General features: G+C 46.9%; 1 protein-coding gene across 3 annotated transcripts in view; it reads left to right on the forward strand.

The window, feature by feature from the left end:
• The first annotated feature begins 1001 nt into the window (after positions 1–1001).
• The window catches only part of KLHL29 (kelch like family member 29), a 312994-nt gene continuing 288683 nt past the window's right edge, over positions 1002–25312 (forward strand). For 2 of the 3 annotated variants that reach the window (XM_086700101.1, XM_086700102.1), the window contains exon 1: positions 1430–1716. Coding sequence is in view for 1 of the 3 variants with exons in the window: in XM_086700103.1 (XP_086556229.1) it covers positions 1127–1205; positions 1499–1716 (297 nt within the window). In the remaining 2 variants the exon portion in view is untranslated. Of the gene's footprint in view, positions 1206–1429; positions 1717–25312 lie in introns of those variants that run through there. The other variant, XM_086700103.1, reaches the window with a different exon arrangement.

The following is a 25312-nucleotide window of genomic DNA, read 5'->3' on the forward strand; positions in this document are numbered from 1 at the left end:
TTACCACACCCCTCCCCAATTGCTACCCAGGCCTCAGGCATCCACAGCTTCACTAGGGAGAGCCGGGTGGCGGTGGGGGTGGGGGTGGGGTGGGGGGGGAGGAGGTTGAAATCCACAAACATTACATTTAGACTGGGGGTAGGGGATATATTTCCTCTGAAATTCAAAACCAGACGAGGGGGAGGTAGGGGAGGAGGGAGAGGTCAGGGAATAAAAACCAGAGCTAGAGAGTTACCAGGGAAGGCTGGTGCTGAAATGGAATGTTCTGGCCTAATGGAAAAGTCCGCACTGGGGGCTGCCACGGGCCTCCAGCCAAACCTTTCCTGTTAGAGTTGACGTTAGGATCTGTGTGGACGGCAAGTGTAGACAGAAAGGTGAAGGGGCTGAGAAAGTCGGTGTAGACCGTGAGAGGGGGACGGGTGTGTAGACAAGCAAGGCTGGTGTGGCCTGAGTAAGGGCTGACTAAACAGCGAGGTCGAGTGGATTCGAGTGGGTCAGTGTAAACAGGAAAGTCCGCGTGCACTGAGGAGAGTCGAGTGCACGGACGAGGGGGCCTGTGGTCTGGACGGGCGGGCTGGGCTAGTCGTGGTTCTTCGGAGATTTGAACAATTCCTGCTCCCTTCCGTGGCTGGAGTGTCCTAGGGAGGGCGGAAGCTGAAAGACGATTGGACTTTTTGTTCTCAAACTTTTCCGCCAGTTTCCTCAGGTGTTGAGAGCAGCCGGGGAGCTCGCCTCGGCCGCGTCCACCAACCCGGGGACGGCGGGGCCGGGAGGCCGGGGCCGAGCAGCCGGGACCACGCACGGCGCATCGAGCGGGCGCGGCCGCCGAGCCGGGCGCGCCGGGAGCCGCCGCTGGGGGGGTGGGGGTGGGCGGGGGCGGCGGACGGACGCACGGACACACCCGCCGGCACTCCGGCCCGGGCCGGGCGCGCCGCTGCCGGGGATCCCTCGGGCCCGGGGAGCAGCGCCGGGTGCCCGGCCGGGGGCGCCCCGCCTCCCCCACCCTCCACCCCCGCCCACTCCGGCGCCCGTGATTGGCTCCGCCCGCCCCTGGCTGCGCGCCGAAGCCCGCCTCCCTCGCAGCTAAAGAAGACGGTACCCGGAGCGGAGCGAGCCAGAAGGGAGCATGGTCCCCGCGCCGCGGCCGCGCCAGCCCCCGCGCCGCCGTCCCCGCAGCCGCGGATCTAGCTGCAGCTCCAGCCCCGGCCCCGGCTCCGCAGCGCCAGCCCGCAGCCCCGGCGGCCGCCGCGCCTGAGCGCAGCCCCCGCCCGGAGCCCGAGCCCCGAGCCCGGAGCAGCCCCAGCCCCGCGGCCGCCGCGGCTGCGGGGAGAGGGCGGGGGCGATGCTGCCGGAGCCGCCGCCGCCGCCGCCGCCTCGGTGAGAGCCGCGCCGCGCCGCGCGTAGCCGCACAGGCTGACAGGCAGAAGGACTGACTTCCCTCTCCCGGGCATCCTCCCTGGGCTGCCGGGAGGCGGCGGCGGCGGCGGCGGAGGAGGAGGAGGAGGAGGAAGAGGAGGAGGAGAAGGAAAAGGGGGAGACGGCGGAGAGCAGGAACGCGAGGAGGTGGACCTGGATCCGTTTCTCCCGGCCAGGACCCGAGCGGCCCCAGCTACCGCTACCCGCCGGCGCCGTCCCCTATCCATCAGCACTCCTGCGCCCACCCGCGACCCCCGGCTCTCTGCGCGTCGGGCCGGGGCCGGAGCGGCGCGGCCGGAGGTAAGAGCCAGGCTAGGGCGCCAAGGATGCGGCGCCGGGGACCCTGGGTCCTGGAGGCTGCGCGGGGCCGGGCCGGGCTTGGGAGCGGGGCCCGAGAACCCGGAACGCTGGGCTCGGCTCCCGCGGCGGCGGCGGCGGCGGCGGCGGCGGCGGCAGGAGCCTCCCGCGTCTGGACTCGCAAGGCTGCAGGAGCCCTTGCGCCTGCGCTGCTCTAAGGGGGGAAAGAGGGGGAAAAAAAACTTCCTGCCCCCGGGTGTGTATGCGCTGGGGCTGCCCAGGGCCAATGTCGCGATGGTCGGGGGTGCTGGAGGCAAGTGTGACCCCGGCCGCGGCACCCTCCTGGCTGGGCCCGGCAGTGCGCGTTCCTCTCCAGGCCACCTCCCCAGAGCGGCCCAGGGCCCGCGCCGGGCTGGGGGCCAGGAGGAGGCACCGAAGGACTGGACCCCGGGGGCGGCCGCGCGCCGTGCCCTTTGGGGAGGCGCGCGCTTCTGTGCAGCCGGAAGCCGGGTTGGGGTTTTGCCGATTCGCGTCCGCAGACCCCGCATTTGGGGACCAGGTCTCTTCACTCAATCCGAAGTAACTTTCGAGGTGGAGGAGCTTGAAAAACCATGAGGAGGGAACCCGCACAGACCTTGTTGTGACCCCCCTTCCCTTAACACCTTATGGGTGCCAGCGTTTTTGGGGGGCGCCGAAAAGAGAGCCCACGGGGATGGTGAAGGGACGAGGACGTGGTGTAGGGTGGGGAGGGGTTGTTTATGTGTGGGATAGTGTGGACCCCGAGGTGTGCAATGTGGGAGTGTGGACGCGCGCCCCGACCCCGGCGGGGGTGCAGGGTGGCCGAGGGCTCACGTCCGTGTCTCCGTGGCCTGGAGCGGGCCGAGAGCGCGAGGGTTTTCTGCGGTAGCCGCGCGGGTGCGGGCGCTGGGCAGCGCGGGCCCCGGGCCCCGAGGGAGGGGCGCACTCGCCCGGGGCCCGAGAGCCGGGGCAGGTCCGAGGCTGCTCCGGGGGCAGGTCGGGTCTGCGTTGGCTGGGGAAGGCGGGGACGCGCTGCCTGCCTGCGTCCAACCGTCACCGAGGAGGGGTGGGCTCAGAGAGCAAGTCTCGGATGCCTGGGTCCACCAGTCGAGAAGCCAGTTGTCTTTCCTGGGCTCTGGAACCCAATCGCAGGCGGGGTCAGTTGGCGGGTCCTCTGGCGGGTCTCTGGGGATGCTGATGGGTAAGGAGCCGCCGCCTTTACCATCCCTGCTGCTCTGCAAACGCTCCCCTGCCCTACGGTGCTGGCGCCGCGGCGCGCCCGGGGCGAATCGTGGACGCAGGTATTTATGTAGTATTAGGCGAGACCTCGGCGCTGGAGGGACCGGACCGTTGAGGACGCCTTGCTGCTTCTGCCCGCGAAACTTCCACTTCGTCAGCTCAGGGACAGTCAGGCTCCACTGATACAGGCTCCAGCCACTCATCAGCCGAGCCTCGCCGGGATTTGGACACCTCTTGCAGTGACAGATCTGTCCTGGTTACAGCTGTATTTACCCTAATTTCAGTCTCTTTAAAGTCATCTGTCTGGTCCCTACAGAGTTCCTCCCCTTGCTGTGTGGTCTTCTGTCCAGCTCAGCCCTAGGAGAGCAGATTTAAGGAATTATTTCGGTTTAGGATGAATGGCAGATTTAATTCGTCCACTTCATTCCTGATGTTTTAAAAAATGATATTGGGGGAGTGTAAAGGTAACTTTTTTCACTCTTAGGGGGATGATGAACAATTTTACAGATTGCTCATCCTGGCACCTGGTGAAATCGTTGCCCTGTAATGCACAGGTGAATACTTTTAAAGGCTGGTTGATATGCGTGTATATGAGTGGTCACATAGTCTAGGTGTTTCTACATGTATGGAGCTGTGTGCCACTGATGAATACAGTCTCTGTCCCATGCATTGTTCTGAGTGCACTTGATTTATCATCCTGCTGTAAATAAGGGAATTACTAGCATATGTGTCCTTAAACTCTATATGAATTTAATGACATTTAAATTGGTTTATGGGCTGATGCATTTAACCAATTTTAGTAACTTTACAAGCATCTTATAAACCATAATTGTGATTAAGAGAAACATTTTCTTCTGTCTCCCCATTTCTACACAGTTAACAGAAATTTATAGGTCTCCAACTTTCATTTACAAGCAACAATCCAAACGAAATACCTAGAGTTGTACTGAAATTAAAAAAAAAAAAAAAATCCTATGGTAGCTATGGTAACAAATAGATTAAGGATTATTGGTTTTCATCTGTATGTGCTTGGGGGGGGATCTAGTGTTGTGTCTTTTTAATTATGTTTCTAATGAGTGGTGGTCATACTTCAAGTACTCAGTGTGGGAGATAAGCCAGAGCGAGAATTCAGTTTTGTGAGAGGTTTCTTGGAACAAAGACTGGAGCCCAAGAGAATGACTTCTGCTAACTGCAGCTCCTCATATCCAGAAAGCAAATAGATAAAACCCTTTTTTGTTTTTCAAGTAGATGAGAATTGAGTTAGTCTCTAAGATTTAGAAAATGTATTTTTTGTAGAAGCTCTTACCAAAGGAACCTTTAAATCAGCTCCTGTTTTCTAGGAATAAACATGTTAGAAGTGTGGATGTTGGTGTGGATTGAGTGTCAGAGTTGTTATCAACACCTGTCAGTCTAAGTGAGGCGTATCATTAGTCTATTCAAATCTTGCCTATTTCAATATTCATGCATTTCCATGGTGATCCATTCCATTTTTGTTTACTTAGTCAACCTTATAAATCTTTGGCATCAATTTCAGTTGTGCGATCTTTTTTTTCTTTCATTTATCAATTGATTTGGCTGTATATCATTCCCAGTTTAAACTGGTTCCTTTTTTTTCCTGCTAGTTTCCAAAAGTTTATACTATTCCTGGTTATACACAGATATAAAGGGATTAAAAAATTTTAATAGCCTCAGCACCACTGATGCTAGTGTAGTTTTTTAGCATCCCATTTGATATGTGTGTATGCATGGGTATTTTTTTTTTCTTCCAACAGGCTTACCATAAAGCTTTCTTGTTTTATGGCCCCCACATATCAGTACAATCCAGCAGAATTGACTAAAGATTTTCCTTCCTTCCTTCCTTCCTTCCTTCCTTCCTTCCTTCCTTCCTTCCTTCCTTCTTTCCTTCTTCATTTTATTTTTTTCCCTACCCTATTATGGTTTAAGGATTCTTTATGTCTTCAGCTATATATGCTTAAACAGACTTCTGAAGTTTGTATATTGGGCCAGGCCGATCCTTCTAGGATCTTTTCTAGTAGTAGCAAAAGACAGACGGCTCCAGAGTGTCAGAGGATTTTTCCAAATACAATATACATTTAGTTATAGCATATAGTAGTCCCTAGGATCATTGTAACATTGTGAGTTCACTGAACAGGCAGCTTTGCTTAAATGCGAGCCATGATTTTGCTCACCCGCTTTCATTTTGCTTTCTAATGATGCAGTCCCATGCTAATCACACCCTGTATATTTCAGAAATATCAAGGCAAGCATTAGCACGCTACTGACTTATTAGGATCAAGTGAAGTAATTGGAACACTTAAGTTCAAAGTCAGATGGAGAAACGGAATTATAACCAACCTTGTGATTCTATAATCGGTCAACTAAATGCCTACTTGGGGGTAGGGGGAGGAAGAAACACCATAAGTAAGAAATCCAGCCATAGGTTGTGACAGGTGAAGATAAACCAAGGCAGAAACCATGTCAGATGACTGGAGAATAAGAAATCTCTTTGTGGACAGATAAATCACATGGAGACCCAAATTGTTTAGAAACCAGGAGAATATTTGCAGTTTGTGCAGTAGATGGCCATTTGCTATACTCAGGAAATTGAGGGTCATTTCCCAATATGCTACAAAAATTGGATGACCTAATCACTGGAGAGTACTTCATCTGAAGTAAATTTTACCATAGAAATGGTCTGAATAATTTTGGTTAAGAAGGAAAAGTGAGTCAGAATTCTTTATCTGCCTGTTGTATCAAAAATGACCAGAGATCAGGACCGCTCTAAAAGCAAATCCTGTGGTTCTTCCTATCACAGCTACACGCTTATTTTCCCAAAGTCCTAGGTCAGGAAGGTAGTCTGTACTTTCTTCAAAGAAATCACTTTGAAAACAGGGAAATTGGGGGCACCCGGGTGGCGCAGTCGGTTAGGCGTCCTACTTCAGCCAGGTCACGATCTCGCGGTCCGTGAGTTCGAGCCCCGCGTCGGGCTCTGGGCTGATGGCTCAGAGCCTGGAGCCTGTTTCCGATTCTGTGTCTCCCTCTCTCTCTGCCCCTCCCCCGTTCATGCTCTGTCTCTCTCTGTCCCAAAAATAAATAAACGTTGAAAAAAAAAAAGAAGAAAACAGGGAAATTGGAGCTGCAAATGAAGGTGAGGCAAGTTGATCATTAGCAACACAGCTATTCGTGAAATGAACTTAATTGTCTTGGGGCATTTCCACCTTTAGGGTGGGAAGGGGAAGAGTTCTCATTTCCCTTGGGAGAGGATATCTGCATGAAATTCAGACAGTTCATAGATTCTTGGTATTCTGGGGTAGCAGGTAGTGATTCAGAAGCTAGAACAGAACAGTTGAGCACTGTTAGGGCAGGGCATCGGGTTTGGGCCAAGAAAGAGTTCAGCTCCCCAGACATTCAAAGGCTGCTATTGGCCCCACAGGTATCAGTTTTTATAATTATTTATAGGGTTTTGAAAATCTTAAACCATTAACTCTTTTAAGGATACACATACACATATACATAAATATATATAAAAACATATGTACTTACATATATACAAATATATATTCTGCCACTTTTCTTTCTTTTTTTAAAAAATTTGGTTAAAAAAACACATACCGTAAGATTTACCATCTTTACCTTTTAAGTGTTTAGTTCTGTAGTATTAGTATCCACATTGTTGTGCAATGGATATCCAGAATGTTCTCATCATGTAAAACTGAAACCTTCTACCCCTTAAACATCTACTGCCCGTTTCCCCCTTTCCCAGTCCCTGGCAACCACCATTCTACTTTCTGTTTCTATAAATTTGACTACTTTAGATACTTTGTGTAAGTGGAATCTTCCAATATATGTCTATGGGTGTAGAAATAGTTCTTTGAGATCCTGCTTTCAATTCTTTTGGATATTTACCGAGAGGAAGGATAGCTGTATTCTACCACTTTTTACACTAATATATTACACTGATCTCTTTTTTTTTTAAATTTTTTTATGTTTATTTACTTTTGAGAGAGATGGAGAGATAGAGCGTGAGCAGGGGACAGGCAGAGAGAGAGGAAGACACAGAATCCAAAGCAGGCTCCAGGCTCTGAGCTGTCAGCACAGAGCTCAGACTCAAACTCTGAGCTGTGGTTTGAGCTGTGGGCTCAAACTCACCAACCACAAGATCATGACCTGAGCCCAAGTCGGGTGCTTAACCAACTGAGCCACCCAGTCGCCCCTACACTGATCTTCTCTTTAAGAGACTTGGTGAGAATGCAGACAACAGAATAGAGTCAAATAAAGAATGCAGTAGATGTGACTGAAATTTCTTCCTTCTCTGTGTGTACATTTCCTGGCAAGTCTCTCGAATCTCTTATGTTTAGCTTTTAGGGCTTGTCTGAGTTGCAGCAACATTGCAGAGTGGGTAAAGACAAGGGCTTAGAGTCAAAATTGAAGTCCACTCCCTGCTGCCTCCTAGCTGTGTGACCTTGGAACGATCCTTAATCTCAGTAAGCTTCCGTTCTGTCTTTTGAAGATGAAGGGAATCATCGTGGCCAAGATTACCCCAGTCAAACGTGCATCCCAGTGTCTGGCCTAGAGAAGTGTTCTCAAAAGGAGAGCTTAGGCGAAGTAGAATTGGCAGCAGCAACCCCTGGAGACCTCAGAAGCCGTAGATACCCATCCTGCTAAACTTGACCATGACTGTTTTCATGGTACACCGCGGTGTGTATATATATTGTACTCTTATGAGTCTCATTATCAGGACTTACTTTGAAAAGCATAGAGATTTGCATCACAATTAAAATGGTTAAAAATATCTTTAAGTGGATTTGATATATGAACTTTTAATTCCATTTTTTAGTATCATAATTTTAGAGTTGACACGGATTTTAGAGGTCAGCTAATTTACCTATTATTCAATCATCAAACCTATAACAAGTGCCAATAATATAATAATAATAGCTTCCAGTTATGATTGCCCACTATATTTTAGTACTTTACATATATTATTTCTAATCCCCATATCAGCTCTGCAAGGTAGGGATTATCCACATTTTACAAATGAAGATGAGGCTCAGAAAGGTAATCAGCTGGCCCGAGACCACAAATCTAGCCACGCTGTACAGCTGTTTGAACCCAGATCCGTCAGCTACCACTCTGTTTTGTCTTGTCTTTTCCATGTGTGTGTATGTGTTTCTGATCCTCTAGACTGGGTCTCAGTGCATTTGCACTACCTCACACTGCCTTTTATTTGCCAGGTACTGTGTCGTCTGTGCTAATTAACATTTTATTTTATGCATTTTTTTTTTTTTTAGTGTTTGTTTATTTTTGAAAGAGAGAGAGACAGAGTGTGAGTAGGGGAAGGGCAGAGAGAGGGAGACACAAAATCCGAAGCAGGCTCCAGGCTCTGAGCTGTCAGCACAGAGCCCCAAGCGGGGCTTGAACTCATGAACCAGGAGATCATGATCTGAGCCCAAGTCGGACACTTAACTGACTGAACCACCCAAGCGCCCCTGTGCTAATTAACATTTTAAATAAAATAATTCTGTTAGAAGGAATGTGAGCTTAAATAAGAATATTAACCAGGGCTGACCAACATTCATGGTACTTTTATATTTGCCCACCTGCTTCCATTTACTCTAGTTCCTGGAATGCTAAAGAGAAAACTTCCGGATGCTTGAATGGCATCTGTTTCTGTATTAAGACAGTGGAATAAATAAATAGCAAATTGAAGAACAGAAATGATGTACAAAGAATTCAAGATACATCCTTCTGGATGTATCTGCACTAAAGACTGATCTAGGATTTGTTCACTTTTGAATCCCAGTGCCTAACACAGTGCTAGGCACAAAACTTCAGAGTGAAAATGTTTGTCTGCATAAATTTATTCCCAGAGAAGGTGTCAGGTGATAGACATCGAAGCCTACTTTTGGATTTTCTTTTTACTCAGTGGCTATGCAGTTATATCTTCATGGTTGTCCATTGTGTGGAATTTCAGATGCTATATTTGGGCACATATCTATTAAATATGCTTGTTGATGAATTCCAACTAATCTAAATGGAATCTTCTAGGATTTATGACTTGAGACTTTGAAGACTAATTTTCTTGGAGCTTCTTCATTCCCATGATAACTTGAATCTATTTGGCACTTTTGAGAGTTGACACAAAGTCCATTCTTTGTATCATATTTGCAAGGTGTTATCCCCACCAGATTTTTTAATTTAAAATAAGCATTGTTTTAAAGAAAAATAGTACAGCTAGAAATTCCTATTTTTTTTATTCTTCAGGTTCGTTTTTTTGGGAGGGAAGGGGGAGATGGGTAGAGGATGTGAATAGAGCTTGGAACAGACACTACAAAGCTATGTCTGCTCCTTACTTTAACTATTCCAAACCTCGTTCAGCTGAGGAAGGCTCCACCAGTTTGAAATTCACCACAAGAAAAGCATGGTTTCGGTGTCTGTGATCAAACCTGTAACTAAGTGACCACACAGGAAGTGCCAGGGAAGGGCTGGACTGCAGACGGCAACGGGTTGGTGCAGGCCACTCCTGTGCACCTGCCTGTCTAGCTCCACACCTCCCCCATCCTCGCTCCTGGGCTGGTTTCCACCCTAAAGGTAAAATCAGGCATGAGGCTTTCTTTTTTGTCAAGCCTCCCCGCAAAGCTCTGAGCAGCAGGGTCAGGGCAGAGGCAGTGAGGCAAGAACAGACCAGAGGACTCTTTCTGTCATGTGAAAAAGCAAAACCTAGTCAAAGGCTTAGGCCAAATTAGAGAGCTAACTGTTGCCGGATCAGCCCTGTTTTCCTGTTGGATGTTTAGCGACACTGAGAGGTGGCGGGGGACCATGAAACCGGGGTTTGAATACACTTCCTTTTTTACCGTCTCTTTTTCACCCATCAGCTTTGCGCGTTTGCTCGTGGAGCAAAACTGCAACTGAACTGAGCCTCTGGAGGAACTTTAATGATAGATATTCAGCTGCTGGAGCTTCTAAATGAGTGCAGGCTCAGTAACTATTTACTGAGCAGGCGCAGTGGAAGGACCCGCTCCTTTCCCGTGGCATCTCACGCGTTGCTCACCGGCTGACACGGCGGCATTATTCCCATTTTGCAGATGAGTTCTAGAGAGACAGAGCGTTTGCCAGAGGTCAGAGCGACAAACACGGTGCTGGATGGGTTAAAGGGACGAACAAGCCTGGCCTGCCAACAACTGCCAACCTCTGCAAAAGGAAGGGAGCCAATATCCCCTTTCATACAGAATATAAATTGCTAATTAAAATAACACAGTAATTACACATTTAGCCTCATTGCTCACTGATTGCCGTGGCTGGTGTGATAAGTTGAGGTCCAGCTAATTTTCTTTGAAGGCCTGCAATAAACTCAAAGACACAGAGGCCCACCGATATGATTGCAGATATCTTCACACTTAAACGTGCTGCCATCACCATTTGATTCTGAGTTATCTTGAAGGCTTGGGTCTGACTGATCACTTTTCTTCATGGCCAGAGGCTTCTTAAGGGGCGCTGACTTAAACGTACCAGAAGCGAACATCTGAGAATTACATGAGTTCCCGTTTACAAAGTGCCTAGAACAGTGCCCAGCATGTCACAAGTGCTGTCTGCGTCTACAGATGGCTTGGGTTCTGCTCCAGATCACATGAACAAGTGGTTATTGCTGGGTTCGTCTTGGGCATCATGGTCCCCCAGAGGGCAAGGACCATCTTTGTCTTTCAGCCTCGGACCTTAGCCCATGTTGGGTTCTCCCTATTAGACACCCTGAGACAAGGTCCCAACGAGGAGAACTCCCAGACTAACACAGAAGCTTATGGCTTCTCATGGAGCATATAGAAAGCAGGTACAGTAAGGTCAACGAGTGATCCAGGCCAGGAATTTCCTGGGAAGTTCTGGGAGACAGACCAAAGGAGGAGTAACCTGATCATGAATGCTGCTGTGGAGGTCCATTCAGTTCTGCCTAACCACATGGGTTGGCTACTGCTGCCATTGGCCAGGCTCTCCAAGCCAGGAGAGAGGAGTAGAAAGCAGTGCCACTTTGGGCCTAGTCCTCAGACTGTTACCAGTGTGCAACAAGATAAATTGGAAGTTAGCGTTTAGAAACTTCTGTTGCATTTGACATCGCCTTGACAGCCACGAGCATGATTCTGAGGCTTATCCAACAAGGTACAGACAGACCAGTTTGGGCCCGGTCAGACTCCCACATAAGTTGCCCAGAGAGTGCTATGTGGTGTGAGCTGTGGTCTAGCCATGTGTGGCAGGACCACAGTATGGTTTTAATGGATTCAGGATACCAACAAAACCCCCAAACCTGGTCCTTCATCACAGATGGGTGTAGAGTGCAGCATGGAAGCCCAAGTAAGGTTGTCTTGCTAAATCCTGTGTGGTGATTTTCTAAAGCTCCCGTCTAGAATCCCTCATCAATGAGACCAACTTCTCTACCTTCAGGATAACAAGCAGACTGAATTCTGGCCAGTGCAGCAGTGCTCACCTTGGTGGAGGCACCTGCCTGGTGCGTCCTGTCCAGAATAGGATTGCCATTCTGGGTGGGCTATAATGAGGGGCACCTGCTCGGGGTTCATGTGCATCCCCTGTCCATCTCCCCGATGCTGAGTGAGAGCGAGCTCATACCCATGTCGATCTTGAGGTCATTTTGTTGCATTTCTGCACGATTTTGACCTCTTGAGATATGGGCAGGTTATTTTCCCATTAATTTCGCTTATTTGGTTGATGTGAAGAAATATAAGATGCCCATGCTCTGAGTCTGGCTTTCTGAACCCAAAGCAAAGAGCACCACGGAATTTGGGAAGTGTAAGTACCGCATTGGGAAGCCAGGCTGCTGAGATGCAGAGGCTGCGTGCAGCACGTGTGTCTGGCTGATCTTGCTAGCGAAGAGTCTGCTGTAAATAGAGTGCTGTAATCTATTCGGTTCATGCTGTTCCAACCAGCTTTAATCATCAAAACTTGAGTAATATTCAAACTGTGAAAGGAACATACTTCTTGCAGAAGCCTAGGTGTGCCAAGTGAAAGAGCCAGAGCATCTCAATCTACCAATCTATGGCAATGCGTTGCAAAGAAACACCTGGATTGCTTCATGAGCCATGGGGAAACTGCTTTTCGCATTAAGATTTAAAATTTCCTCCTTCCCCACCCCGAGAGGAGAACAATTATTTTCATGGGAACCGTGCATCATGGAAGTCACTTTTTTCCTCTCTATGAAGCACTACCTCCCTCGTGACTGGAAGGGACATTTCCTCCCTGGCCCCAGGTATCTGACAGGTCATGTTCTGAGACCCATTGGGAAGAAGGCTGGCCGTGCAGAGATCCATGGATGTGGGCTGTACAACACGGAAGGCGCCCATAACTGGGACATGCAGGGAAGGTTACAGGTGGCCGTGGAGAGACCAGGAGGGAAGCAGCTCAGGCTTCTGCTTTGCTGACATAGACCACACAAACCATCATCCTGTGGTGAGGGCTCCGGCCCTAGGTTTCTAGACGACAGCCCTGCCTCTTCCCATGCTGTCTCCCTCACATCCCGGAGTGAGAAGGACATTCCTGCCCCGCTCACGTTCTCACCTACAAATTTAAGCCTTCTCTCCTAGATTCTGCAGAAACCACAAAAAGCTATCTTTGTTGGTGCAGACTCCTAGTGGAGGCTGCAGGGCTGGGGCAGGCACTCACTGAACTGTCAAGTCACAGTTCGAGAGCCAGCTCTAACTGTCAGTTGTTTTTATTTCGGATACGCCTCCCGGGACATCGGGACTTCAGAAACATGTTTTGATATCTGGAATAGACACCTGAGCCAGTGATGGTCTCCTCGGTCCTAGGAAAAGGGGGAAGGCAAGTTGCTTATCCTAACTCTTTGCTCCTGTGTTCCATGTGACCCATGGCAGGGGGGTGGGAGGGGGTGAGTTAGGTATAAGGGATGTGAGGTTGACATCTGGGGACTGAGCTTATGACAGTGGGGAGGGCAAGACTGGGTTCTCAGACCTGCGCGGAGTTACCATTAAATCTTATTTACTTTCGACTCAACAGCAAACAGCCTGATTAAATAATGGGCAAAGGGCTTGAAAGGACATTTCTCCAAAGAAGATAGACCAGTGGCTAAATAAGCACATGAAAAGATGTTCAACATCACCGATAATTAGGATAATGCAAATCAAAACCATAATGAAGATACCACTTCACATCCATTAGGAGGACTATTATAAAGCTTTTTTAAAAAACAGAAAATAACAATTGCTGGTGGAGTTGTGGAAAAATTGGAAACCTTATGCACTGTTGGTGGGAATGCAAAATGGCAGAACCGCTATGGAAACCATGTGGCATTTCCTCAAAAAATTAAACATACAATTCCCGTATGATTCAGCAATTTCTGTGGGTATATACCTAAAAGAAGGGAAAAGCAAGGACTCAAATAGATATTTATACACCCATGTTTGTCGCAGCATTATTCACAATAGCCAAAAGTTGGAAGCAACCCAGGTGTCCATCAACAGGTGAATGGATACATCAAAGGTGGATTGTACATACATCGGAATATTATGCAGCCTTGAAAGGAAAGGAAATTCTGACAAACGCTATGACATGGATGGATTTGAAGACCTTGTGCTAAGTGAAATAAGCCAGTCACAAAAGGACAAATATTGTATGAATCCCCATATATGCAGTGCCTAGAGTAGTCAGATCCATATGGACAGAAAGTAGGATTGTAGCTGCCAGGGGCTGGGAGGGGAGGGGAATGGGGATTTCTTTTTAATGGGTACAGACTTTCAGTTTGGAAAGATGAAAAAGTTGTGGAGATGAATGGTGGGTGTTGGTTGCACAACAATGTGAATATACTTAATGACGATGGACTGTACACTTAAATGGTTAAGATGGTAAATTTTATGTATTTTAGCCACAATAAAAAAAAAACAGCCTTCTCAAAAAACATATTCCAAACTGGTTCTCCTAATAAATTCTTGAAACAGTTTGCCCGGGCAGTGGGGGGAGGCATGTATTTTAGCAGTGCAGTAGCTTTTATTGAGAGCACTTGCTGTGTCCTCAGCCCTGTGGTTTCACATTGTTTTTACTTTTTTTGTTTTTTGAAGTACAATAGTTGAGGCCAATACAATCAAGTCCACAGATCTTCTCTTTTTTTTTTTTTTTTTTCAACGTTTATTTATTTTTGGGACAGAGAGAGACAGAGCATGAATGGGGGAAGGGCAGAGAGAGAGGGAGACACAGAATCGGAAACAGGCTCCAGGCTCTGAGCCATCAGCCCAGAGCCCGACGCGGGGCTCGAACTCACGGACCGCGAGATCGTGACCTGGCTGAAGTCGGACGCTTAACCGACTGCGCCACCCAGGCGCCCCTCAAGTCCACAGATCTTAAATGTGCATTTCTGCAAGTGCCAGTAATTGTATATACCTGCGTGGCTACTGTTCGAAACAAGATCTAAAACATTTCCATCACCCCAGAAGGTTCCCTGTGCCCCTCTCCAAGCCATCCCCCTTCTGCTCTCCAACTGCCTTCTGATGTCACTCACCATAGATTAGCTTTGCCTGCTGTTGACTTTTATAGAAACAGAAACATACACTGTGTTCTCTTTCTGTGCCCAGCTGGTTTCACTCAGCATACCGTGTGCCACTTATCCATGTTGACACGTGTCTCTGTAGGTCATTCTTTATTGTTAAGTAGCATTCCATGGCGGTACCACAGTTTGCCGCGTGTCCGTTCTCCTATGGATAGACATCATGTGGCCCCATGTTTGGAGACACCCACCAGCAGGTGAGGATTTTAGTCAGCCAGTTGAGGGTGTCTCCACAGGTTGGGGTTACCATACAAGTTCTCCATGCTTGGGGTTTTCCAACTTGACCGGCAGCATACCCAGAGTTCAACAGTCTCTAGGTGATGGCATTTTGGTGATTTACACTAGAAATAAGATAGCCACTGAGCTGATTTCTCCCCTGAAGGTACATCACCGGGAAGCTAAATATCAAGAGGCTGCTTGGCAGAAGGTTGGTGGGTGGCCTTAAAAGTCAGTGTCCCTGGGCTGTGACAGTACCATCCCCAGCTCAGGTGGCCACCTGCAGAAGTGACTGGATGCCTGTGGGGCAGAGTGTGGGGGCAGAGCACCCTCTTCTCAGGGCATGACTGGCGTGGCCAGTTCCCAGCCTGGCCCCTTCCTCTGGTTTGGAGCCTCTGGCCCCGTTAACATGTTTTTCCGGCAGCCACGTTAACACCTTTAGTCGAGACTGAAGCATCAGCTAGTCTCTCCTTACAGTGACTTTGCCCTCTCTGCTGCCCATTCTCCAGCGAATCTATAGCCTGACTCTGAAGTCAGTGTCTCTTTTTTACATAGTTCTGGGCAGTGTCTCCTGTCATGAAGAAGTGAGGCCTTATGCTGAAGAGCCGTGGGCTTCACTGCCAGGTAGATCCGGCCTCAGCATCCCAGCAGGGCCTCCTAGAAATGGTGGGATCTTACTTCATCTCTTGGAACATAGCTACCTCATGTAATGACACTAATAATAGCTTTGCTGCCCTCTGTTCTGCCTGTATCGGGCTTATAGGAAATTAGGGGTGGGAGGGAAATTCCTGCCTTCCAGGAACTCAGACAGAATTCATCTGTATGAAAGCTCAGTTCCGTTGTTTCCCTAATTTCCACATTCCTGGGCAGTGCCTCATCTCAAGACGCAGACGATGCAAGTGGAGAGTGTGGGGGTACAATCTGAACTGTAGCTCTTTGCTGGAGAGCTGTGGTGACACAGGGTGGGGGATGGGGAAGGGCAGAGTCACTGGAAGCCCCGAGGAGCAAGGAGAATTTGGAGGACCTACAAGGGCAAGCATATTTGCTGTGGTCTCCCTCCCTCCACTCCGGAGCCTCAGTCTGTCTATCCCCAGCCCCTGGCCCAGGTCCAAAAGCTCACAAGCCCAATACAGATAACAGATCTGCTCCCCCTGTGAAAAGTAAGCTTGGAAGACCTGACTTGGCTTTGCATAGGAGGTAAAGGAGGCATTGCATGGAGTTCACCTCTGAGAGATGTTGGTGGCACGGCTGGGCGTGTATGAGCCTGTGATGCCCGTGAGGATGGTGGAGTGGAGTGTGGAGCCCATCTCAGCAAGTCATGCCTGCCCATGGGTTGGACGGAAGGAAGGATCTGCTCTTTGAGAGAGCGGAGTCCCTGAAGTGGCTGCAGGAGTAGGAAATGTGCATTGTTGACACAGTGACTCTCAGCGAGTTCCAAGGAGCTGTTCTCTGGCCCGGCTGAGGCCAGCCTCAGTTCCCTCCCCCTCTTCCTTCTCTACAAGGCTTGGTCATCTCCCTGCCCAGTTCAGAGCCTGCCTGCCCTGTATGGCTTCCTTGGGAGAGGCCACCTGCCCATAGGGATTGTCCGTGTGACCGCCTCATAGGAGCCCCAGCTGACCGTGTGCCCCTGGGGGACTGATTGCCTCACCTTTGTTGATTTACCCCTAAGGGCCTAGACCAGCACGGAGCACATTGCACAGTTTGAGCAAGTGAGCCCCATAGAAGGGAAATGACATCTAAGCCTTGCCAGTCAGGGGCAGAGCAGGAACTGGAATCCCAAATCCTAGAACGTGGGAAAAGCATCATGAACAGCTTGGGGAGGGGCGGGAGCAACAGGTCTAAGTGAGGGGTTCTTTCCTGTGAATCTAGTGCTATTTCAAGCTCTCCTGGGTGCAAAAGTGCAAACCCCGTGGAGTATTCTCTCTGTGTTGGTTATTGTCATGTGGAAGTAGGGATTATTCCCTAAAATGTGTGGCTCAATAAGGGATCCCTTCACCAGGGTGTGAAATAACCATGCATCCAAATCTGAGCCACAAAGAATGATCTTTGTTCCATGTTTTTTCCTACATACCAGACACACTTTTTTCCAGGACACTAAACTGTGTGTTCATCTTCCACCTCTGGGCTTTGGGGTCTTTAGTGAAAGCCCAGCCTGTATTTGGCTCCCAAGCATTGTCTGTTCCCTCCCAGTTCTCTTCCCTGTCTCTCCCCCAGCCTGGGTTTATGTTTCGCCTCTGCCTAGCTACGAACCTCACAGCCTGGTTTGTCTTGGGGAAAACCTATCCTTGGAGTATGTGTTTGGGCACTGGGGTGGGGTTGGCAAGATGGTGGCATGAAAACTGTTCTTTGCCTTTCTTCTGATCAGGAAACCAAAAAGAAAAATACAACACACTTTTTGGGGGATTGAGAACAAAGTTTCTAAAGTGACTTTACCATGAGTTTGGATATTGAGAGAATTGTTAATTAAGAAGGAAAATTTTGTTAAAGGAAATCAAGCACATGTTATATATGCACTATGATGTCAAGTATTTAAAACCAAAAAGAACATAGATTAAAAAGGCTAAAAATATACCATAATGTTAACAGTGATCATTTTTCTACTTTAAAATTCTCTGGAGTTTTAAAATGATCAGCATATTTTTTATAACGGGAAAAATAAAAATTCATCTAACAGAGGGAAAGAAATTTAACTACACTAATAAGGTTAATTTTTGCCACCCACCACCCCTACAGTGAGCAATATTGTGTCCATGCCCACACTAACACTGATGAAAATGTGAAAAAGACAAGCCATAATGTGGAAGGAATTTTTCAACAACCAGCTTTATAGGGAGGAAGGAATTGAATCATTTCATATAATTCCATATAACATCTCCCTCACAGCGAATATCAGACTCGCCTTAAGTGAACAATTCTGTCAGGGTTATGTTCCATCCAGTGGCTCCTGCAGGATCCAAGACTGGGGTGGTGGGGGGCGGCGGGGAGAGGGGTGGCTTTCTAAAGGTAGCTGATGAAACAGGCTTCAAACCCTAAAAGCCTGCCTTGTTGAATGTGGTGCCTGCCTTCTCCACTAACTATGCCCCCAAGTGGTCACTTGTACCTGTAAATTGCATCCAGCAAAAAGGTTGCAATTACCAGATCTTGGACCACGGGGTTTACAGTTTGATGATGGTGATGGTGATGATGATGATGACGACGATGCTACATATCCAAAAAGCAGTGAGAAAGGGAAGAAGAAACGCAGTGTGTGTGTGTGTGTGTGTGTGTGTGTGTGTGTGTGTGTGTGTCTGTGTGTGTGTTTGGAAAGCAAGATAGGGAAGCATTTTCTGAATGTTTACCTTCCCCACATCCCTCCAGAAAGTGTGTGTGTGTGTGTGTGTGTGTGTGTGTGTGTGTGTGTGTTTCCAGAAGGGGCGGGGTGACCGTGAGCATAGCCCTCCCAAGAATTCCAGAGACTTTGCTCTTCTTCCTCGGGAGCTCTCCCCAAGTCTTGCACGGCCTGCTTCTCTGCAGCAGCACTTCCGTGATAGTCTCCTTGGCAGTCTTCCAAAGACTGTAAGTGTACAGAGAATTGTGTTTTAATAGAAGGCTTTACCTCTGATACAGATTTAAAATGAGAAAGAAACTTTCTGTTCCTCAGCCAGAGCGAAATGCATTTTGCTTCTTGTGAAATGCTGGTGATTACAAGCTCATCTTACATAATTTTATTATTTTCAATTGCTGCCTGTCAATCTCAGGTGATGGTTTCCTGGGAGCAGAAAGGAGGCAGATTCTGGGTGATGATAAAAAAAAAAGTCACCCAGTCATTAGCACATCGTACAGAAGTTTAGAAAGGAGAATAATTTTCTTTGTGATGATGCTGTTTAAGATATTCAGAACTTGCATACCTAAGTTAGACATGCAGAAGTGAATTGAGTACTCTTTAATGGCCCTTTAGAAAATGTATTTTCACTTTAACAAAGGGTTGGTGTTTGGGATTAAAAAAAAATCTTCCTATCTAATGAAGGAATTCTCTTGAATAGCCACATTTTCAGAAATCTTTGACACTGTCGAGGTGGTCCACAGTCACGCCCACAAGAGGGCATTTTCTCATCAACTACTGGAAAAAACGATTTGTTTCCCAAAGAGAAGCTGAGAGGCCTGGAGGGAGGAGAGTGTTCATCAGAAGCAGGAGATGGCGAAAAGCTTGCAATTGAGTTGTATGTAGGTTTCCACTTACTCTGTCCTGCCAGCTCGCGAGCCAGTGCTACCGGCCCGGAATTCTGCCCACTGTGTTTACTCACCGTGTTGTTAATGTCTTACTCCCAGAATGACTGGAAACCAAAGGAAAACCTTTACAAGAGTCTCCTCCAGATAGGAGATACCACGTGCTAGCATGTAGCTAGGATTAAGTCCTAGAACTGGTATTACCCATCAGTGACTTAAGTACTAAACTTCATTTTCTGTTATTTTAAGACTCTGACCAAAGTCCCCCAGTATAGTGACCCTGCACCTTCTCTACTTCCAAGTCCCTTCCTTTATTTATTGAACGAACATTTATTGGGCACCTATTGTGTGTCAACATTGAGCCTGGCTAAGACCCTATTTTCATGGAACATACATTCTCGATAGGAAAGTTAGCGTAAAAACAAAAACAAATAAATACTAAAGTATTATCTAGATAATTGTAAATGGAATGAGGGAAAATGATTGGGAAAAGGGAAGAGGGAGCTAGCTATTCTAGATTGGGTATTCCTCACTTCTCTGAAGAGTAACAACTAATATTCTAGTTTTGTTATATCAGCACCAATACTATTTGGATGGCAAATATATATCTATATCTATATTTATCTATCTATCTATATATCTATATCTACATCTATATCTCCTTTAAACTCCCTTCTTTTTTCCAAATAAGTTATTTCAATGTTTACTATTTTATAGACCATGAAACGATGAAACTGGAGAGAATAGCATGGAGTCACCAGTTATTAGTTTATTACGTAACACATTAAAATTGCCATCTACTCTTTACCCCATCATTGCAATGAACAGTGAACGTTTTAACACCGAACAGCAGGAAGGACATAATCCCAGAACACAGGAGAGTTGAATACACTTAAATGTTTTTGAAAATTTGCACCATATTGAGTTTTTTCACTTTCTATGGACTATGGGAACTTCATCGTGGCCTGGTTCCTGCTCATAATAATCATCCACCCTTTCCTCAACCACGAGGACCAAACCACAGAAGGTATAGTAATGGCAGCTCTATTGGCACCAGTTCCACAAGCCTGCTCACCTCACAGCCACACATATAAGACGTGAATAATGTCTTGCCTGCTCCCCAACCTTGTGCTTCTAGAATACTTGATGGGGGAGTCTAGCCTAAGAGCTGTGATGTCCATAGAGACCTATGTGACTGTTTTCTGAAGCCAGGAGTCAAAGCTTTACTTTGAAGACATGTTTTGGAAGGGCGGAGCTGTATGGGCTAATCAAGGAGGGCTTCATAGAGGAGGTGAGTCTTCAACTTGACCTGAAAGGGTAGATAGGTGTTAAGAAAGAGGGTAATGGGATTATAATGGGTGGTTCATTTTTTTTTAAGTGAATGTGGAACATTTTTTGGTAACAAAAGCAATGCCCAGTGTGTAATATTTTTGAGCATAACAAAGTAAGTAATAATCTCTAAAAGCCTATTGCCTAGAGATGACCACTGTTAATATTTTATCATATTTTCTTCTAGTCTTCTTTTTGTTTGAATTTAAAAAAAATTTTTTTAATGTTTATTTATTTTTGAGAGAGAGAGAGCGTGTGCAAGTGGAGGGAAAGAGAAAGAGGGAGACACAGAATGTGAAACAGGCTCCAGGCTTGGAGCTGTCAGCACAGAGCCCGATGTGGAGCTCGAATCCACGAACTGTGAGATCATGACCTGAGCGAAGTCAGATGCTCAACCAACTGAGCCACCCAGGCACCCCTTTTGTTTTGCATTTGCACAGTAGCTGGGGCCATGCTGCAGATGAAATTTTGCATCTTGTTTTTTTACGTTAGAACGTTTTCCCATATCCTTAAAATTGGTTCTTAAACATCACTTCTTAATGCTCCATGGTATTCAATCATGCCTGCGATCTTGTTTATTCAGCCATTTCCATCAGGTGTATTTTTTTCTACTCTAGCACTCTGGTGGGTAGTCTTGTGTATCATTTTGGTTCATAATTTTGGTGTCAGATCTGACAAGGCCCAGCTCTGAGGGTAACATGAGGCCCATCACCCCCAGGGCCTCTGTCCCACGGAGATACTACTACCAGCCTCATGGGGTGGTTATGAGAGATACAGAGAATGTTTTGGATAGAGTTCTAGAAATAGAATTACCAAGGTTTGAGCTCTTAAAAATTATATAACTTGCCAATTATAAGAGTAATGTTCTTTATGGAAATTTCTAACAAAAAGAAAAACCATGGCTAATCTTATCACTAAGACATAGAAACAATTAACATTTTAGAATTATTTGTTACTTTTAGCAGAATTGGTGTTATATATATATATATATGTATAATTTTATCTCCTACATTTTTTCCCTCTTAACCCTATACTGATTTTTTTTGTCATTACATATTCAGAAACATGATCTGAAAAGGCTATATTTCATTCCATTCCATTATAGTAATGTGCCATCTTTTATTTAACTAACTTCTTATTGTCAGATGTTCAGACAATTCAGTTACTATTTGCTATAATAAATAACATTGCAATCAGATATTGTTGAACATAAATATCTGTAGACGTTTTGGATTATTTCTTTAGGATTAACTCCTGGAACTGGTATTACCAAATCAAAGGTCGGGGAACACACTGAAGACGTTGATCTGTATTGCCACATCGTCCCCAGAAAGCCCGTGCTGTTTTGCTTCCCCATAAATAGCCCATGAGCACCCATTTTACCCTACTCTTACCTGTTATAATTTTTAAAAATATCTTCGTCTGTTGGATAGGTGAGTCATGGTATCCCATGGTCTCAATCTGTGCTCCCTTAATTACCAGTGGGCCGGAGCATTTGTTTCTATGTTTATTGACATTCCTGTCCTTTGCCTGTTTTTCTATTTATATTCATCTTTTTCTTATTGATTTGTAAGAGCTCTTTATGCCTAAGAGGATATTAACCTTTTGTTGTAATGTTAGAAATATATTTCCCAGTGTCATTTTTTTTTTAATTCATTTATGGTTTCTTGGTTGTATAGAAGCCTTTAATTTGCTTGTCCTCCTATTTATAAGCCTTTTTCACTTCGATGTTTATTCTTGTCATTATGCTTCAAAAATCCTTCCCTACCCTGGCTTTCCCTGTCTCTTCATTTAACATTCTCTCCTGTTTGTTTCATGATTTCATTTTACTGATTCAACTTTTTATCCAGTTCTAAGCCATCTCGTTTTAAGACAGAAGATAGGAATTTAACTTTTTTCCTAGTAGTTACATAATTCTTGCAATTTTGTTTATTGGATGATCTTTCTTCCTGCCCGCCCCCCCCCCCCCCCCCAGTTTGAAATGCTACCTCTCTCATACACTGAATTCTTGCATAGGCTAGGATTTGTTTCCAGGCCACTTCTTCTCTTCCATATTTTTTCCATCTGACTGAATGCTACATCACATCGTTTTAACTATAGAAACTTTTATATGATGTTTAAAAACTGGTAATACAGATCATCTTCATTAAAGTTATTTTCCAAAATATTTTTAGCTACTGTCTCTGACACATCTAATAGCCCAGGTGAACTTCAGAATCATTTCTTTCTACCAATCTAAGAAAAAAAAAAAAATCTAGACTTTTTTTTTTCATGCTATCCATATAAATTAGATGATGCCCATAAATTGGTTTATAAAGAATTGACATCCTGACTACAATATTGAGTCTTCTCATTCAGGAACATGCCATTCCTTTGCTCTGTGTGTGTGTTTATTTAAATTTACTTCCATATCTCTCTGTAAACACTCTGTCATATGAGCTCTGCACTGTTCTAGAAACTTCATTCCTAGATGCTACCTATAGTTAGACTAAGTTGTATTTTCTAATGAGTTACTACTGACAAATAAGAAAGCTGTGAGTTCTTATGGGTGGGTTTTGTATCTTGCCAGCTTACTGAGTTTTCTTACAGATAGAACTTTTCCAAGGCTTTCAAAACATGCTAATCATTTCACCAAACGTACGTACAACCGGTAGTGTCTGGGGGAGCTTATATTATCATTTTTAAGAATCTTGATTCATTTGGAGGAAAATGGCATCTCATTGTGTTTCACATGCCATTTCAGTGAAGTTTCTTCCTGGCTTTAAGTCTGAATCCCGGCAATAGCATTTATTTGTGGCACACAGTCAGCACCCAGCCCCTTCTGCAGCGACAGGCAGCTGTGGGGTCTCTGATGTGCTACGGGGCACCCTCGTCAGGTGGGAGCTTGAGGCCCACGGTCCCGCCTTATGGGGAGGGTGGCTGGGGAACCACAAAGAACGATGGAGGAGCCACCTCTGGACACTTGTCCCAGACTCACAGGGTAGAGTTTGCTGCTGCTGACATTAGGTTTAATTGCACCCAGATGTACACTCACAGCTGGAAAAACCTGAGAGTGAAGAAACAGCTGGATACCACTTGCCACATTGTTGAGCCATGATGCACACTCAAGACTTCCATTCACCACTGCAAAGACAACCCCTCAAAGTGAGCAAAATAGGAAGAGAGGCTGACCAGAAACATAAGCATAATATCTAGGCACTTTGTTCTCAGCAGCTGTGCTGGGCTCGCGTTACATTGCCATCTTCCCAAATTAAGGCCTTCTATCAGTTATGGGGAAGGAAGGATTTCTCCCATCCTGATTCTCCCTAGCATATGGCTGTGGTGGGGGCGGAATCTCCCCACATCCCCACACAGACGGCTTGTGAACGTACCGATGCTGTGCGTTTCCTCTGTTGGACGAACGACTCATCTTCTACTCTTTGATTTGTATGCCAGTTTGGGAAGGTTGTTTTTCACCCACTTGAAAATCTTCCTCAGAAGGAATATGTTGCCATCAGCAAGCCCTCTATGTTGTAACTTGTCTCCTATGAAACCAGACTGTAAGGCGATGCGTCTTCCCTCAGTAAAACCGAAACCCATTATTCGTGGTTCAACAAATCTCGGAGGGCCTTCTGTGTGCCAGGCATCGTGTTTGGTGTTGGAGCCTGACAGTGAGCAGAAACATGGCTGGCTCTTTCCCTCAAGGAACTTACGGTCTAGTTGGGGAGACACGATGATCGGAGAGTTCAGACAAAAGCCATACTGTGCTGTTACAGGGAGCCTTGCCTCATCTTGGCCTCAGAAATCTCAAGTAACAGTTGACATGAGTATTTAAAGGGAGGCTGAGCTGGGGCAGGGGAGGGGATGATGCATGGTGGGTGGGTGATGCATGGGGCTACAGGTGTGCCGTAGCCCCATATCGGAGACAGTACGGCACATTCAAAGAATGGAGAGAAGGTCAGGGAGGCTGAGGTTGAGAAAGCAAGCGGGAGCGTGGTCCCAGAGGAGACCAGAAAATTGGGCAGGGAAAGACCTGTCAGCCATACACAGAATCTTTATCTTTATTGCAAGAACACTGAGTGACTTGGACAGTGTTAAAGCAAGGGAATGGCATTCTGAAATGATGGCAGAGACCACCACGTGGGGGCCTACTGACGAGTACCGAGGAAGAATATGGGGCACAGTTGCAGGGCGATTGCCAGAGCCCGGGTGAGTGCTGGTGGCAGCAGTGGAGACTTCCATGACGTTGCAGATGGTGGGAAGTACATATGTTTGAGACACTTAAAACATGGAGTCATCAGGCCTTGGTGGTGGTTTGGGTGTGGGGAAGTAAAGGAGATCCAAGGACTGGGGGACTTCGGGGTCATGGAGTAACTAGCTCACCCAGGAATCTGCTTGGAGTTCGTCAATGGTTGAGGAATTTCAGAGAAGGAGTAGAAACAAATCCATGCCATTGTTCTGAGTTTGGGTCCCAAACAGTGTTTATGATTCCTGAACTAGGCCCCAAACGGCTTTTTATTGCATTCCCAGCCCTGTGGTGCAGGGCGGGCAGAGGAAAAGGAGGAGAGGAGTCACGAGTTTTGTTGGTGATAAGGCAGTGGGGTCAGCATCACCAGCCTGCGGACTGTAGCACTGACCCGATCCAAACTGCCCTCCAAAGCTGGAAAGAGGCCACACGTCTGCCCATCACTGCCTTGAGGGAAAAAGGCCTGCAGCCCCCAGAGCTGGGATGAGAGTCAGAGGCAGGTGGAGATTGTTGTGAACCAGAAGCATCTGGGACCCTCCTGAGGACCTGAGCCTGGATGAAAGTGTTTCACGGGTTCTTTCGGGAGGTAATCATCCTGCATCTGGTGAAGAGACAAGGTGGTGGGTACCAGGCCTGGGCCACTGCGTGAGCACATGCCCAGGTCTCTTCTGCTCAAGGGTCAAAGGCAGTGCTGCAGAACTCTTCCTCTGGGTCTGATGAAGCTGACCGGATCCACATGATGCTCCAAGGATGTTCCCAGCCAGAGCGCCCTTTCACAAATGGAGAAATGGCAGGCTGTGGGCCTGTCA

Source organism: Puma concolor, chromosome A3 (assembly GCF_028749965.1).
Source record: "Puma concolor isolate L17-30 chromosome A3, mPumCon1.1.hap2, whole genome shotgun sequence".
Classification (NCBI taxonomy): Eukaryota; Metazoa; Chordata; class Mammalia; order Carnivora; family Felidae; genus Puma; species Puma concolor.